Raw genomic sequence first — 18138 nt, 5'->3', positions numbered from 1 at the left:
CGATAACCCAGCAGCTGCTACAAGCCCTAGCCGCCATCACCCAAATCGCTGCTGCCGTCGCTGCGTCGTCGCCGCAGGTTCACCCATCGCCGTCCAGGCGTCCAGCGCCACTCCTGCTCGGCTCCTTCTTGGTGAGTGCTGCCGCCAATCCTTGCTGCTGCTGCTGCCATCGATCTGATATTCCTCGCTGCTGCTGCTGATGCTGGTCTGCTGCTGCTGTGCTTCTTGAACGAACAGAGAGGAGGAGAAGTTTTTAGGAATCAGGGGAAGCACGAGGAGAAAAAAAAGGAAAGAGGCAAAAGTTGGGGATTTTCTGGGTTTTCATAAATTGATCTCAAATTTGATTTTTCTCCTCTGCAAGGGTAACTCCTCTTAGTCCATAGAAATACAATTTTCACGTGGGAATCGATTAAATTGCCGGTTGAGTGTTTTCTTAGTTGTTGATTAGAGGCTGACAACAGTATTTTCAAATCTGGAATTAAACCGTCAGGATTCAGGTTAGTTGACCTAAATAAAGTTTGTAGTAATCGTCGATGTCTTTCTAACCCCGCTGGTTTCGCTCGATTCCGATAAACGGTTTAGGAGAAACAGCAAAAACAGTACTGCTGCCCGGTCTGTTTTAACAGGACAGTAATTAGTTCTATTTAATTTGAGACCAGTAGAGGCTTAATCTGATTTTGTGCCCAACATGAAAGTTGTAGACAATTTTGTCTAGATGTCCGAAGTTGTATTATTTGCTAGTTTCCGTTAGATGGTTTGTGAGTTACGCATAAAACAGTAATGGAACAGCTATAGGTTATGTAATACAAATCGGTAAAAAGTTTATATGTTCTAGGTTTCGATTTTAGTAAATATACCTTGTAACCATCGTTAGTTGAATATAGTGGTTTATGCATAGTTTTGCTTCACAGGTGTGGAGGGTTCCAACGTTGGAGGAGTTGAGTCGGAGTATCGAAGGAGTTAAGGCAAGTACAAGATGGGCTTGTGTGATGGATAAACTGTGTTGCTTTGTTGGTTTCATTTACCCAAATATTATTCGAAGCTTCCTATTATCAATTGTGTGGTTTTGGTATTATGCTACATATTCATATTTCACTTCATGTTCAAGTTCACGACGTTATTCATGTTTCATTCTTTCGGAAGTTTTTGTTTATATTATTCAAGTACCATGCCTAGTCATGGGAGTGCAATTTGAATCTTTTTTGTTTACATTATTCAAGTACCATGCGTAGTCATGATTTGGATCTTTATTCTTGATCCTTGAGAAGCACTGATCACGCTTGCTCGGCTTACCGGTAATGCTAAGAGGATATTCACACCTGCCCGGGAGGGAACTACTACTTTTTGCCTCCTTCGTTTTAAATTAAAGGAAGTCAAATGTTTCATATTGGTTTTTTTATTACATTAAACCTGTGTATGTTTTACTAGTTCAATATTGTACTTGCTGAGTATTCTTTACTCACTCTTGTATTTAATTTGGTTTTTAGGTACCTAATGATATTGATCGGCATGGGACGGGAGTAGCACCCTTGAACTACACATTATTATTGCACACAATTGAAATTTAGTTTTAGACTATGATTCTGCTTAGCATAAGTTTTGTATAGAACTTGTAACGGTCATTTAAAGTTCTGGTCCTTATTTTCACGTGAAATTTATGGAGCTAGGATGGTTAGCAATGTGTTGGTTAATTCGTTATTGATCTATCTTATAACTACCTGTCGTGGATATTCGTATTTTTAGGAGAGACTGCCGAAATTTCTAATAATTTCGGGAGTTAGTGGTTTTGAGTGTTTTTTTAGTGTGGCACTCTAGGTACGTGGTTACCTGGGGTGTTACACTGGTCCTCGACCAGCGGTGTAGCGATTCTTCAAGTGGTCGAGTTACGACTACTACCTGGTCCTCGACCAGTGATGTAGCGATTCTCCCACTACCTTTACTTCAAGTGGTCGAGTCGGGGCTACAACTGGTTTTTGACCAGAGGTGTAGCGATTCTCCCACTACCTCTACCCCAACAAAGTTGATATCAGGTACACAATATCGCCAAGTGTTTTACCGAGAGATCCCTTACCACGACGACACCTAGAGTTGAAACCAATCCTACTGTCCCAACCAATCCTACTGTCCCTTTACGCCGTCCTGGCAAGGCCTCTGAGGAACTTAAGGGAACTTCGGCTAGGGACGCCCAGAGCAGATAAGACCTTGTCGAATCATGTAGAGATAAACGACCATGTAAGATCTGGTCATGTAAGAGTTCTCGCCGTGCGTATTAACCAAGCCGTGTAATCGGAAATTGAGTTTTCCAACTTTACGGCTGGGGGCTAGGATCAGTGCTTGTTCAACCAAGGCAGGTCAAGGGTCCAAGAGCCTTCTCCTCCGAGAACGATTCTCTGACGACAAGGCTGGGGGCTAGGGAGAGTGTATGACTCAATAAACTGACTGATCGAAGTCGGTAAGAGAGAAGACGCTCATATACAAAACATTGGTATGTAAATTTAATTCATTTTTAGTTTTTCATACATATTATAACATGTCACCCTTTGAGCGTTCGCTTGGGGGCTATTTCTATCTAATATTCTTTTTCGAGTATTGATTTCACGAAAATTCTAATCTACATTGACAAAGACTCCATGTCTCTATGGTTCTACACCAAGATCGACTAAGGCGAATTCGACAAATGTTGACAAGGCTTCGTCGCAGATTCTACGCCTTCTCGATCACTTGAGAACAGTTGGTGGATCTCGACAAGGAATACGAAATGAAAAATGGTGTACCCGCCGAGATAAAATTTCTTGACTTCAATCCAAATTCTCGATTACAGCAAGACGGGAGACTTAGTTGTGTGCTCTGTACTTTCTTGGTGTACTTTCTTGGTTGACATCGGAGATTGACTCAGACAAACCCTGTAGGTGCCTATACGAAGCTGATAAGGGAAGTCTAACGTTATCTCTGAACTCATCGAGAACGGTCACGTGAGCACGACAACAGTTACTCCAGGGTCTGCGGTTGAGAATATGAATTCGTTCATTTGCATTGAAGTCGAGGGCTACTGTCAGGGTTATGGATACCACATACCTAATAGTAGTCGACTACATCTCGGCAGGACCCACCACATACCATGTCTTATACGGAAACTGACCTCGGATATGGAGGGGGATCCGGATAAGGAAAGACAACCAAAGTTCTACATGGAAACGACAAGGACTACTCGGATTGTATCCATATTGGTTTCCTTAGTTCTACTTGGACAAGGGGACACCTATGTGTATAAATACAAGGCCCCCTAGGAGGAGAGGGGACACGCCCACCACAATCTACGGAATAACAGAAGACACAAGATCAACATACAAGCCAACATACGCCAAGACAAGACGTTGGATATCGACTTCAGGGATAGGCACGGCTAGTCCCCTACGGTGTCTCCGGATACTGTCAGGAGAGACGAAAGCGCTATCTCTGATCTCGCCGGGGACGGATTCGAGGAGGAAGACTACCCTGTTGTCGACTACGAGTCAGAACTTCAGACCGCCATGTCGACAACAGGTAGATAGGCTACCCCACATATTGTACTGGTGTGATTATGGTGAATAAGAGCAATACCGGCTTCGGCCAACAGGATGTAGGGTTATTACATGACAATTTAGGGGCCCGAACCTATATAAAAATCCTCGTCCCCATCTCTTTTACCTCAGTCTCGCATATACCTTGGTACCAACGATCCTCATACTATGCAAATACCGGAATCGCGACATCAAACGTCGACAAATTGTATTTCTACATAGACTCTAGGCTCTTCTTCCAATATTATTTATTTTTCATTCTAAATTTTTATTATTTCTAATTGTATTTCTATGTGGACTCAACTCATCTTTCAATATTCTTTAATTTTTAATTTCGAATTTCAGTTACATCTAAATTGTATTCCTATATTGACTTTGGACTCTTCTTCCCATGTTTTTTTTAAAAAAAAATTCAAATTTTAGTTATTTGTAAATTATATTTTTATACGGATTCTAAACTTTACTTTTAATTTTATTATGTTTATTCTGAATTTTAGTTAGTTGTAAATTCCTATATGGACTCTATATTCTATTTCTAATATTTCTTATTTTTAATTCTGAATTTCTATTATTTCTTTATTGTATTTCTATATGGACTCTATACTCTACTTCTAATATTTCTTATTTTAAATTCCGAATTTCTATTATTTCCTAATTGTATTTCTATATGGACTCTATACTCTTCTTCTAATATTCTTTATTTTTTAATTCTGAATTTCAGTTATTTATAAATTGTATTTCTATATACGGACTCTAGCCTCCTCTTCCAATATTACTTATGTTTTAATTCTGAATTCCAACTATTTCTAAATTGTATTTCTATATGGACTCTGTCTTTCTTTTTCTCCGATTAATATGAGAATTTCTATGCCGTGAGAGCGAACGTGAAGGCGCTAGCATCATTATATCTTCTATCGTATAATAGCATATATATATTTTTCTCAACTTATTAATAAAATATATTAAAATGACAACATAGTTTTAAATTTTGTACTAACTTTACCAAATTACCAATGGGTAATATTCATATTGTCTTATATATATATGTGATACTTATTAATTATTTTTAATATCAAATTTTAGTGATTTCTAAAATATAATATGAATATTACACATATGCTATTATATGAGAGAAAATATAATAATGCTAGCTGCACAATCTGCACGGACGATCATGCTAATTATTTTATATTTTAGGATAGAAAGAAAATGAGTACGTTTCAACAGACACCCGAAACAATTAGGGGCAGACTGGGCACGCGTATGGTTAAATCGTTAAATTTAACAAAAGCTCGATATATATCAATTGTAAGGGCACCATGACTTAAGCATGACCAGTGTATTGTGATATTGGCACCATAAATTTTCTAGATCTGTCCCAAGAAATATGTAATCAAAGAATTGGCGCAGTACTCACCCGGAATATTTAGCCTGACAGCAGGTGATCCCGTTGACATGTTTAGGCTGTGTGGTTTGATCATGGTCGATGCTTAGGTTAATACAAACGATAGTACTACATGCAGACGTGCAGACGTGATTCGCGGAGAACGATGCTCACGCGCAGGCGCAAACCGACCGTCTGCCGGTGAGATGCGTATATATCGTACATGCACATAATTACATATGGCAACGTACTAGGTAGGCTATCGCTTAACCATAGGTTTTCCTTTTTTTTTCCCGACCGATTGTCCGATTCGAGTTCCTTACTATGCCTTTTTTTTTTCTTTCTTCAGTTTTTAACTAATCCTAATCTAGTTCTATTTTTCTTTTTCTTATTTTTTTTATTAATGTGAGAATTTACAGGCCGTGAGAGCGAACGTGGAGGCTCTTTTTTCTATTACTTTATAGATATAATAGATGTGAGCAGCAATGCTAAAAAGTCTTATAATCTAAAACGGAGGAAGTATCAACTTTTATAATATATTGTTTTCTATTTCTATGTTGCCCTTAACAGATCAACGATGGGTGTATAGATGGCCAAAAGGCCTGCCCGGCACGGCTCGGCCCAGGCACCGCTGGGCACGGTCCGGCACTTCATGCCGGGCCGTGCTGGCCCATGGGCTGCACCTCCCGCCCAGGCACGGCCCACCAGCTATCGGGCCTTGTCGTGCCGGCCCGAAGGCATGGGTGGCCCATCGGGCCTTTTTTAAAATAAGTCTATTTTACGTCCCTCCTCTTTGGGCTATTACGCATGTATAGCTAAAATAAGTCTATTTTCTGTCCCTCCTCTTTGGGCTGACATATGTATAGATAAAAAAGTCTATTCTAGATCCCTATTCTTTTGTCCATGTCATATAATATGTCTAATTTTACTCCCCTATTTTTTTTGTGTATCGGGCCTAGCTGCCGGCCCATCATGCCGGTGGAGGGGCCCTGGCACGGCCCGGTGGTCGGGCCGAGCCGGCACGGGCCTGACCTCCGTCGGGTCGTGCCGTGCTTGGGCCGGGCCAAAATGACGTGCCATAGGCCGGGCCGTCGGGCCTCGTGCCTTTTGGCCATCTATAGATGGGTGATTAATAAGTAGTAGTAAGGGAGGTATTTCTGATACCTCTCAAGCACCTTAAAAGCTCTCTTCAAACTTGTCTCCCTATTACTGATCAGTTTCAGCTTGCTAGTGGCAGCCATCAACATTGATAAGTCCAATCCACGTCGGCTGCAAATTGCAGCAGTGTCTTGTGTGACCCCGTCCAACCTCTGTATTTATCCTTGTCCATGCGTTGTTCCGCGTCAGTTACTCCGTTTGTAGCCAGCACGCAATCCTGCCGAGAGCCCGAGACTGACATGGCGGTGTGGGCTGGGCTGGGCCACGCGGCGACGGTGGCGCAGCTGGTCGGGGCGGACGTCGGCGGCCTCATCACCAAGATCATCCAGGCGGAGGCGACGGCTCGGCAGAACAAGAAGGAATACGACCAGCTCGCCCGCCGCGTCTTGACCATCGCCGAGCTGCTGCAGCACCTACAGGATCCCGAGGTGCTGCGGCCGCTGACCGGGCTCGACGACACGCTCCGGGAGGCACACGAGCTTGTGATGGCATGCCAGGACAAGAGCGCCGTGTACAGGTTGGTGATGGCAGGGAGGCAGGCTGAAAAGTTCAGAGATGTTCAGAGCAGGATCGACTCCTACCTCCTCCTCTTCCCTGTTACCAGCCACATGGACATCACTCGTCGTCTCGAACGTATCTACAACATCCTGCTTCAAAACAACATGGCCGGGCCATCTATGTCTCCCATCTCCATGCCCCAAATCCCCGTCCCAGTCTCTCAGGTACACATTCAAATGCATACATAATATAACCTCAAACTTTCAATTGCACTCTGTACTTGGCTCCAAAGGGAAGCTTAGAACTGAACTCTAATTTTACCCTTCTTCCGTTATATGCACATCTCTATACTAGGATGCTGCTAAGATGTATTGGAAGGAAGTACCCCATGGAATCCAAAAGTTTAGTTTTAAGGAGCTCGCAAAGGCAAGCATCAACTTTGCCCCTGATAGAAAGATCGGTGAAGGTAGGTTCCGTTCGGTGTACATGGGAAGGCTTCCAGATGGGCGGGAGGTGGCCATCAAGCTGTACATGTACTCACGTCAGGTTGTGAGGGAGTTCCTGGCAGAGATCACAATCCTCTCCACCATCCGGTACAAGCACATTGTTTCAATATATGGCTACTGTGTGCTGGTCGAGGAGAAGTGGCGCCACCTCCTGCGGCCGTTCCGGAAGGAAAAGCAAGAGAACAAGTTCCTACTCGTCTTTGAGTACATGGAGAACGGCTCACTGGCTCACCACCTGCACGGCACAACGTCGTCGTCATCGCCGGTGGTGGCGTCCTGGAAGACACGCATGGAGATACTGCTGGGTGTGTCGCGGGCCATTGAATACCTACAGTCCTCCGGTGAGCAGCCGATTATCCACCGTGACGTCAAGCCGTCCAACATCCTGTTCGATGTCAACTGGGCGCCGCGCTTGACGGACTTCGGGTGTGCACTCACCGGGGAAGAGGGAGACACTAATATAATCTGTGGCACGTTTGGATACATGGCCCCGGAGTACTTAATGAGAGGCATTCTGAATTTGACAACCGATGTCTATAGTTTTGGCGTTGTGATGTTGGTGGTATTGACAGGAAAGGAACCATATTTATTTGGAGAAGAATGGGAGGAGAGAACTAGAGAAAAACGGGACGAGGGGGAGAAGACGGAAGAATGTGATGAAGAGGAGAAGCGAGAAGAGGGGGAGAACACAGAAGAGGAGGAGAGTGAACGAGAAGAAGAAGAGGAGAAGACAACAGAAGAACGACATGAGTGGCAAAAGCGGGACGGGGGAGTTAGGTGGTCACAGCTTGGCCTCCTTAAGGCCATTCCCAACTCAAAACATTAGACAGGTTTTTCATAAACTCCACATCATCAAGAAACTAGTATTAGACACTACTCTTTCAATGCAAACACCACTATACATACTTAAATTTAATGCTACTTATCTCACATGATGTCTTCGATGTTGTGTAGAAACTTAATAATATAATAGATACCTGGTCCCATCTGTCATAGACACATTACGTCTTGGAGTCCGTGCTGCCGCTGGCTACATATCTGTAGTCCGTTGCTCTTCTCTCTTTTCTTTTATCTTTTTAAAATATGTTTATAGCTGGCTTATAGCCTGCTATTGTACTTGCTTGAATTAGGCAATTTATTTCTCATCATGTAATAATTAACGTTGTTTGCTTCTGTTCTCTTTTTTGTGCGCATACACAATTAAGCATACCAATGTGGTGTGATCAACGAACAAAACCTTCTTATCTTTTTTGCTGATTTCTAATGTCCACTTGTGCAGCTATGTTGTACCAACAACCCCCGGATCCCTTGCTCTCAGCATGTGCTCTGAATTCAATTATTAAACTACGGGCGTCCCAATCTCTTCCTGTTCATCTGTTTGCAGGTAGGAGTACGAGGAAGATACGATTGGTGTAAGAAGTAGTTGAAGATGCACGAATTTTAACTAGTTTTGCTCCCATTAGCACAAAAAAATAAATAAAATATAAAGGCTCTGAATGTTCCGAATTTTCTCTTGACACCTTGTCAGCCCTGCTACTGCTCATTCTACGTATTTTCCCCACACCTTCTCCCTGCTCTTAAAACTAAGGTCTTGTTTAGTTCCTAAATTTTTTCCCCAAAAACGTTATATTGATCTTTGGACACATGCATAGAGCATTAAATATAGATTAAAAAAATAAATTACACAGCTTGCGTAGAAATCGCGAGACAAATCTTTTGAGACTAATTAGTCCATGATTAGCCATAAGTGCTATAGTAACCCATATGTGCTAATGACGGATTAATTAGGCTTAATAAATTTGTCTCACGGTTTCCAGGCGAGTTATGAAATTAGTTTTTTCATTCGTGTCCGAAAATCCCTTCCGACATTCAGTCAAACGTCCGATGTGTTACCTAAAAATTTTCTTTTCGCGAACTAAACACACCCTAAGAATCTCATGCATGTCTGTGTTGCGGAATTCTCTGTCTGCCTGGCCTGTTGCAGCAGTATCCTGCAGGACTAAAGCTGGGTTCATAGGGCTCAGAATTTATTCAATGGATGATTGCAATTGACGTATTTTCCTGGAAATGTTTCTCAAAAACCTGATAATAGGTACAGACTACAGTAACGGACACTGGGCTTCCTTTGCACGGCATTTCATCGAACACTTGGAGCTCAAAGACCAATCATACCAGTAGTATACCATAGCCTCTCCGGCGAGTCGAACCTTTAACTCCTTCTCTCTTTCAAGAGCGCTCGAGGCGACCGCAAGCCATGGCCGGGGGTGGTGTGGCGCGAGACTGCTTGCACTATCTGCTCGACTGCTCCGCCGCCGGGGCCGCTGCCGCGGCCTCGTCGTCGTCAAGGGATTCTATTCTAGGGGAGACGAATCACTGGGCCAAAACTGGGTCGCGGTTGACGTGCTGTAGTATGGGCCGGCCCTATAAGTAAGTTTTTTACGTGGGCCCATTTTCAGCCCAATTTGAGATGCAAATGTCTGTAGTGGACCGTCTTTGATGGCTTGGGCTTGCTGTGATTTTCACTAAAGCTATCATCAGGTTTGGACAAGTCAAATTGATCGAAATAAACTGGCATAGGGATAGGGGGTATGGATTTTATCTTTGTATGTGTTTTTCTTGATTGCGATGTGCTGTTGTTACAAGTTCAGAACAAACAGTTAGGGATAACAACAATCGATAATTTCCCTAAAAAAAAGAACTATCGATAATGATATTATTTTTTCGAAAATGGTATTGGTGCAGTCTGGATTTTTCTATATTTATGAAACTACTTAGTAATAACTTCAATACGACACATATAGAAATTAGAAAAACTAAATTTTTATTTTTTACTACTTCTTCGAAAATGATACCGGTACGGTTGGAAAATTTTGTACTGTGTTTTATCTCTGCTCTGTTGTGATTGTGCAAGTTCAGAGCAATGGCACGTTGCTTAAATTTGCTAAACTAGGGGAGAGCATCAGGTAACTGCTCTGGGCTGTTTTTTTACCTTTGCACCTAGGGGTGATAATGGGTCAGATAGCAGATTATGTGTGATCTTGTCATAAAGATTAAATGGTTACGAACACAACAGTGTAATGGATCGATCGTAGATCAGATGAGTAATTTAAGAGAAAATTTTATAAGAAGAAAAAAAAAGACATGCAATATTGGGTGTAGTAGTAGCAACCTGATCCGAGAGTGAGATCGCTTGTTAGGGCATCCACAATGTGTGCCAGGGGGGTCATAAGCCTCTCAAGTAAGCATTATACACTGTGGGAGTAGTTTCTATAGGTGACATTAGGATGAGCCATCCTTATGCATAAGGACCGGCCACAAGCACAGTACAACCAATAAAAAAATCGCAGTCTCTCTCTCTCACTGCTACTTTCTCTCGGGAATGGTTTCTTGCCGCCATGGAAGAGATGCGGTTGCGAGCACCGACGCGAGCGCAAACGCCTCCGCCGCCCGCGAACACCATCGCCTCCGCCGCCCGTGAGCACCAACGCCTCCGCCGCCGCCGGATCCAGCGCCGCCCATGAGCACCGTCGCCGACGCCACCGCCGGATCCAGCACCGCCCGCGAGCACTGTCGCCGCCGCTGCCACCGGAGCCAACCTCGCCCACGAGCCCCGTCGCCGCCACTGCCGCCTGAGCCAACCTCGCCCACGAGCGCCGCCGCCGCCGCCTTCTCGTCTTCCTCGCGACGAATCCGCCTGAGCCATCGACGGATCTGGCCACGCCCGCGAGTGCCGACGCGGGATTCGGCCGCGCCCACGAGCGCCGCCGCTGCCGCCGGAGCTGACCTCGCCCACGAGCGCCGCCGCCGTCGCCGGCGGCTTCTCGTCTTCCTCGCGCCGAATCCACCCGGGCCGTCGGCAGATCTGGCGACGCCCGCGAGTGCCGACACGGGATTCAGCCGCGCCCACAAACGCCACCGCTGCCGCCGGAGACGACCACGCCCACGAGCTTTGGCGCCGCCACGGAGCCGACCTCGCCCGCTCGAACTGCCTCCACCGCACCATCGCCGGGAAAAGAAGAATGTGAGAGAAGGGGATCGGATGAAAAGGAGAAGAGGCGATGGGCAGTTGGAGTGGAATGGTTTTTTATTTAGATGGGACCCATTTTAATGCCTCCTTTGCTATATATACATTGTGGCAAGTATTATTAGCTTAAAGACTGGTCCCACATGGGCCCACCTTATGAGCTAAGTGGGTATTATACATTGCTGATGCCCTGACAATCCAGTGTACGGTCATGTCGTAGTCTGAATTTATTGGACATATTTTATTTACCCAAGACGGAGAGGCACTTGCATGATTCCGTCATATAATTTGTGTCAAAACAAGTTAAGCAACGTCCTTATCCCCCTCCCTCACAGGAAAAAAAAAAGGGTGGGCAACCAGAGCATAAAATAAGCAAGGTCAGAGAGACGCTGAGGATAAGTATTCAAGACGCGGCAGCCGTCCTCTTCATTTCATCTTTGTCGATCGTTCCGTTTGTTAGCAACAAAGAACAGAATCCTGATCTTAGTGCCATGGCACCGTGGGACGTTGCATCGCACGCGGCAATGGTGGCGGAGCTGGTCGGGGCGGACGTCAGCGGCCTTATCACCATGATCATGCAGGCTGTGATGACGGCTCAGCAGAACAAGGAGTGCGAGCAGCTCGCCCGCCGCGTCTTCACCATCGCCGAGCTGCTGCTGCACCTGCAGGATCCCGATGTGCTGCGGCGGCCTGAGGTCCAGCGGCCGCTGGCCGGGCTCGACGAAACTCTCCGGGAGGCACACGATCGAACTTGTGATGTCCTGCCAGGAGAAGAGCGCGGTGTACCAGTTAGTGATGGCAAGGAGGCAGGCTGACAGGTTCAGAGATGTTCAGAGCAGGATCGACTCCTATCTCCTGCTCTTCCCCGTTATCAGCCACATGGACATCACTCGTCGTCTCGAACGTATCTACAACATCCTACTAACAAACGACACGCCCGGACCATCTACGCCTGCTTTCTCCGTGCCCCTAAATCCAGTCCCTGCCGCTCAGGTATATATGGACAAGGATTTTCTACACTGTCATGGTATTCATCATTTGCATGTGACTCAAATAATTATAAAAAAATTAGTAAACATCGTTTGTGATGATACAAGTCTATACACAAACATGCAGGACTAAATTTGATCTACAACTAGAGAAAAAATAAAATCAGACAGTGAATAATACCCGTACAGTGCAGATAAATTTTTTTATTTTTTGTTTCTTCATATATCGATCGAATATAGTGCCTTATATTATCATGGTCATGGTCTATCTTATCAAATTTTATGAAATTTTTATATAAATGTTTAACACTACTACAAAAGTGAATTTTCTGTACGAGGCCCTTTAATTTTTGCAAACGGACCATAACGAGTGGCGTCTGCAAAAACCAATGGTCATTTTTGCATGCGGCCCCTTAAGTAGCCCGTATGGAAAAATCCGCATGCAAAAATGAGCTCATTTTTACATGTGGCTCACTTAAGCGCCCACATGAAAAAATTGATTTTTCCATACGGGCCACTTAAGGAGACGTATGCAAAATAAAATTTGAAAAAATTGAAACTAATGTATCTCACTCATATAAACTCCAAATTATATGATTCTTTTTTCTAAATGTTTCTAAAATCATTCTCTATCATGTTATTGTATTCTTACTGCTATTATTTGGCCATTTTTTTCTTGTGACTTTGTTTTATCAATTAAAATTTTGAATTTCAAAACTTCAAATAATATTTTGAAGCAGTAATTGATTTCAGCTGAAAAAGTCATCAACAACAAAGTTGTATAACTCATCAAGATATATAACTTCTATTTTAGTCATTTCTTCATCCGACAAAGTTATTTATAAGATTGCTCACAAAATGTATATCTCTCTTATAGTTTTATAAACTATATAAGACATATATACATTTTGTGAATGATCTTACGAATCATTTTGTCGTATGAAGAAATGGCCAAAATAAAAGTTATAAATCTTGATAAATTATACAACTTTGTTATTGATGACTTTTTCAGTTGAAATCATTTAGTATTTGAAAATATTGTTTGAAGTTGTCATATTTTGAAATTCAAATTCAAACTATTCAAACAAAGTCAAATATAAAAATAACAAAAACAAAAGTTGTAGGTCTTGATGAGTTATACAACTTTGTTATTGATGACTTTTCCATTTGAAATCATTTACTACCCGAAAAATTATTTGAATATCTTATATTTTAAAATTCAAATTTTGTATAGTCCAATCAAATTTGGATGAAGAAATGACCAAAATAAAATTGGTAGATCTCAATGAGTTCTACAACTTTGTTTTTGACAACTTTTTGACATGAGTTGATTTAATGTCATAAAAATCAATTTAAAGTTGGAAAAACACACGATTTTTTATGCGGACGCTTAAGTGGTCCGCATGTAAAAATAAGTGTTTCATTTTTACATGCGGCCTCCTATTTCCATCTCAACCATTCAAAACTTTTCAACTTAGACTAACCGGCAACCTTATCTACTTCTTCTTCTCTCTCTCTCAGTCATCTCCTCTCTCTCACAAATCCTCTCCTCTCTCTCAGCCCCCTCTCTCTCTCAGCCGGAGGCCGGCGGCGCTGGGCTCGAGAGGCGGCGGCGGTGAGCTCGAGAGGCGGCACGCAGGGGGCGGCGGCGCCCTCCCCCGCGGCGACGACGAGCTCGGGGGCGGCGGATCCGGGGTCGGCCACCCTCCTCCCATGTGGATCTGGCGCCGGCGCCCTCACCCGCGGCGACACGAGCTCCCCTCGGCGACGACGAGCTCGGGGGCGGTGGATCCGGGGTCGGCCGCCCTCCTCCCACGCGGATCCGGCGCCGGCGCCCTCCCCCGCGGCGACGACAAGCTCGGGGGCGGCGGATCCGGCTTGGGTGCGGCGACGACGATGTCCCCGCGGCGACGACGACGGCGGCGGGTGGCGGCGGCGAGCTTGGGCGCGGCGGATCCGGCTCGGGTGCGGCGACGACGACCTCGGCGATGACGACGGCGACGGGTGGCGGCGGCGAGCTCGGGCGCGGCGGATCTGGCGTGGTGGCGAGCTCGGGCGCATGGGGCTAGGGTTTTTTTTGGGGGATTTTTATTTTATTTTCGCGATTTTTCATTTTCGCATATGGCCGGCTTAAGCGGCCGCATACGAAAATCCGATTTTCGCATGCGGTTGCGCTGGCCGCATGCGGTCCGGCCAACCGCATGCGAAAATGCAATCCGCCCGTTTGCAAAAACTATTTTTGTAGTAGTGTAAATTACATACATATACCTATGACATCTAGGTGTAGAAAATACTTTCCGGCTCAGGTATACATTGAAATGGGATGACTCAAGCATTCAATTGTTTGTACTTGTACTACTACCAACTGCAACTCTTTTGATTTGGTATTCAATTCCACTTTTCTTTCCGATGTGTATTCATCGATATACTAGGTTGCCACAAAGTTTGTTTGGAGAGAAATCCATGGAGTAAAAGAATTCACTTTTGAGGAGCTCGCAACGGCGACCAACAACTTTTCCCTTGACAGAAAGATTGGCCAAGGCAGCTCCGCTACGGTGTACATGGGTAGGCTTCCCGACGGACGAGAGGTGGCCATCAAACGCATGCTCGAAACATCCGACATAATGAAAACAGAGTTCATGACACAGCTCAGCATCCTCCGCTCATTTAGCCACGAGCACATCGTCCGCGTCTTTGGCAGCTGTGTGAAGGAGAAGCGTCAGCTCCAGCCACCGTTTCGGAAAAAGCAGGAAGAGCTCCTACTCGTCCTTGAGTATATGGAGAACGGCTCCCTTGACAGCCACCTGCACGGCCCACGGTCGTTGTCGCCGGTGAAGACGTCCTGGAAGACGCGCATCGAGATACTGCTCGGTGTGTCGAGGGCCATCGAGTACATGCAGTCCTACGGTGAGCGGCCGGTGATCCACCGTGACGTCAAGCCGTCCAACATCCTTCTCGATGGCAACTGGGCGCCGCGCTTGACGGACTTCGGGTTGGCGCTCACCTGGGAAGACCCAGGCCATCAGGACGCTGTTATTATTGGCACCATTGGATACTTGGCCCCAGAGTGCCTTATAGCAGGCACTCTAAACCCGACAGCCGATGTCTACAGTTTGGGTGTTGTGATGCTGGAGGTATTGACGGGGAAGAGACCATATTTCTCTAAAGAGGAATGGGAAGAGGAGAAGACAGAAGAATGTGTGGAAGAGGAGAAGAGAGAAGAATGTGAGCAAGAGAGGAAGAACACAGAAGAGGATAAGGAGGAGAGTGAACGAGAAGAAGAGGAGAAGACAACAGAAGAATGGTGGCAGGAGTGGCAAGAGCGGCACCAGTTTGGTCTACAAAGCTTGGCGGCCTTCGCGATGCCATTGATTGAGGCGGGGGAGCTGTGGAAGGTGTTGGATAAGCAGCCAGCAGCGGAGCCAACGCCGAGGCAGCTGGAAGCGGTGGAACTGGTGGCGCAGACGGCAGCTCGCTGTATGCGGCTGCAGTGGGAGGAGCGGCCAGCCATTTCGGAAGTCGTGGCCAACCTCGAGAAGGCGCTCAAGCTCGCCCGTTGCGACGGGTAGCGTAGCCTGGGCTCCCAAGACAGCTTATGTGAAATGGGCAATTTATTTCTCATCATGTAATAATTAACGCTGTTTGGTTCTGTTCTCTTTTGTGCGCATACACAATTAAACATTGGTCCAATGTGGTGTGATCAACTAACAAAATCTTATCATTTTTGCTGATTTCTAGTCCACTTGTGCAGCTATGCTGAACTAACAACCCCCGGATCCCTTGCTCTCAGCTTGTGCTCTGAATTCAATTATTAAGCTAGGTGCCTCCCAATCTCTTCCTGTTCATCTGTTTGCAGGTAGGAGTGTGAGGAAGATATGAAGATCGGTGTAAGAAATAGTTGAAGACGCACGAATTTTAACTGGTTTTGCTCCCATTAGCACAAAAAAAGATCAACAAAATATAAAGGCCTCGAATGTTCTGAGTTTTCTCTTGGCACCTTAGCAGCCCTGCAACTGCTATTTCTTCGTATTTTCCCGTACCTTCTCCCTGCTCTTAAAACTAAGAATCTCATTCATGTCTGCGCAGCAGTATCCTGCAGGATTAAAGCGGGGTTCATAGGGCTCAGAATGTATTCAATGGATGATTGCAACTGACGTATTTTCCCGGAAATGTTTCTCAAAAACCTGATAATAGGTACAGGCTACAGAGTTCCAAGAATATACTGGACAGTAACGGACGCTGGCTTCCTTTGTGAGTCATTTCATCGAACACTTGGAGCTCAAGACCAATCATACCAGTATACCGGCGAGTCAAACCTTTCGCTCCTTCTCACTTTCAAGAGCGCTCGAGGCGACCGCGAGCCATGGCCGGGCGTGGCGTGGCGGGCGCAAGACTGTTTGCACTATCTGCTCGACTGCTCCGCCGCCGGCGCCACCTCGGCCTCGTCGTCGTCAAGGGATTTTGCTGTTCTAGCTAGTGGAGACGAATCCGCTGGTCCGAAACGGGGTCATGGTTGACGGGAATAAGTTCACTTTATGTCCCTCTATTTGTCGTCCAGTCTGATTTTCGTCCCTGAACCGCAAAACCGGGTACGACCCGTCCTCCAACTTATGCAAACCGGGCAAACGAGATCCCTCGGTGGTTTTGATAGCGGTTTTGACTGACGTGGCGCTTACGTGGCAACTTAATCCGGGAAAATAATAAAACCCGTGGGACCCACATGTCAATTGCACACATAAAATAGTATAAAAATGGTGGGACCCATGTGGGTCCCACATGTCATCCTCACTCCTCATTTCCTCCTCTTCTCTCGGCATCTTCATCTCTATCCCCTTTCCTCTCTCTTCTCTCTCCAGCAGCGCCACCACCACGGACTCCGCCGCCGCTCCCGCCACCGCCACATCCCTTGCCGGTGATCCAGATGAGGTTCCACGGCGTGCAGGTGGATCTCGTGTACGCCGGCGTGTGCCTCCCGTGGTGCCCGACAACCTGGACCTCAGCGCGACCGGTCGGTGCTCCGCGGCCTTGACGACCTCGCCACGGCGCGCAGCCTCAACAGCATCCGCGTGGCCGACGAGATCCTGCGGCTTGTCCCGGAGACCGCCGCGTTCCGCACCATGCTGCGGTGCGTGAAGCACTGGGCTAAGGCGCGGGGCATCTACTCGGCGGCATCGGCTGGGCTATCCTCGTGGCGCGCGTGTGCCAGCTCTACCCCAACACCTCCCCAGCATGCTGCTCCCACGCTTCTTCCGCGTCTTTGCGCGGTGGAAGTGGCCCAGCCCGGTGATGCTGCGCGCCATCGAGCACGACGACGGCGAGCTCGGCCTCAGACGCCACCCTGCGCGTCATCACCGAGCAGCTCGCCGTCGGCGACGACGTCTGCGGCCAGGAGATCGTCAAGGCCAGCGCCATGTGGGTGGTGATTAGTTAAGTACTGCTTGGTCTTAATGATCGGTACTGCATGTGTTGTAGCTTGACTAACAAATCACTGAGTCTGAGAAATAAGAGTGGAAGTGTAGCTAGTTCGCCGCAAGCTCGTGTTTGTCCACTGAAGTATTTGCATCACTTGTGTATTCCTTCGTGCGTGTGTGACCTCGCGTGTGTTTTGTTGTTTCTCTGGGCCAAAGCTCACAGGGCTGGGTGGAGTCGCGGTTGAGGCAGCTATCGACCAGGGTGGAGGCGGACACGTCCGGGATGCTGCTCTGCCACCTTCACCCGCAAGCGTACGCTGCCGAGCACCACAAGGAGCCGCGGCGGCAGCGGGAGCGGGAAGCCGTCTCCGCCGCGGCCGCCTCGACGCCGAGGATCTCCGGGCGGCACGCGGGGGCTGCACGGATGGCCTTGAGGAGAGCAGCTAGCTCGCTCAGATGGCCTTGAGGTGGTCGGCAGCGGCGGCGGCGGCGATGTCCTGGCCGTCGGCGTCTCAGCGAGGGTGACGATGTTGGGGGGAGTCCATGGCCACGACGTCCTCCGTGGTGAACCTGTCCTCGTTGCGGAGGAGCTCCTTGCTGCCGGCGGC

At 46.6% G+C, this 18138-nt stretch overlaps 1 protein-coding gene, 1 long non-coding RNA gene and 1 pseudogene across 2 annotated transcripts; all 3 read left to right on the top strand.

Moving 5' to 3' along the window:
• On the top strand, positions 1-966 carry LOC127755349 (uncharacterized). Its single transcript, XR_008013002.1, has 3 exons — positions 1-131; positions 238-362; positions 912-966. It is a non-coding gene; the product is annotated as an uncharacterized LOC127755349 (long non-coding RNA).
• A 5375-nt stretch (positions 967-6341) lies between these two features.
• LOC127755469 (proline-rich receptor-like protein kinase PERK9) lies at positions 6342-8086 on the top strand. Its single transcript, XM_052281148.1, has 2 exons — positions 6342-6824; positions 6955-8086. Exons 1-2 carry the CDS (start codon positions 6342-6344, stop codon positions 7930-7932), a joined length of 1461 nt encoding a protein of 486 aa, XP_052137108.1. The 3' UTR covers positions 7933-8086.
• Positions 8087-11582: 3496 nt separating this feature from the next.
• LOC127754231 (putative serine/threonine-protein kinase-like protein CCR3) lies at positions 11583-15778 on the top strand (annotated as a pseudogene).
• The last annotated feature ends 2360 nt before the right edge of the window (positions 15779-18138 follow it).

This window comes from Oryza glaberrima, chromosome 11 (assembly GCF_000147395.1).
Source record: "Oryza glaberrima chromosome 11, OglaRS2, whole genome shotgun sequence".
In the NCBI taxonomy this organism is placed as follows: domain Eukaryota; kingdom Viridiplantae; phylum Streptophyta; class Magnoliopsida; order Poales; family Poaceae; genus Oryza; species Oryza glaberrima.
This window is presented reverse-complemented; position numbering and strand designations above follow the sequence as displayed.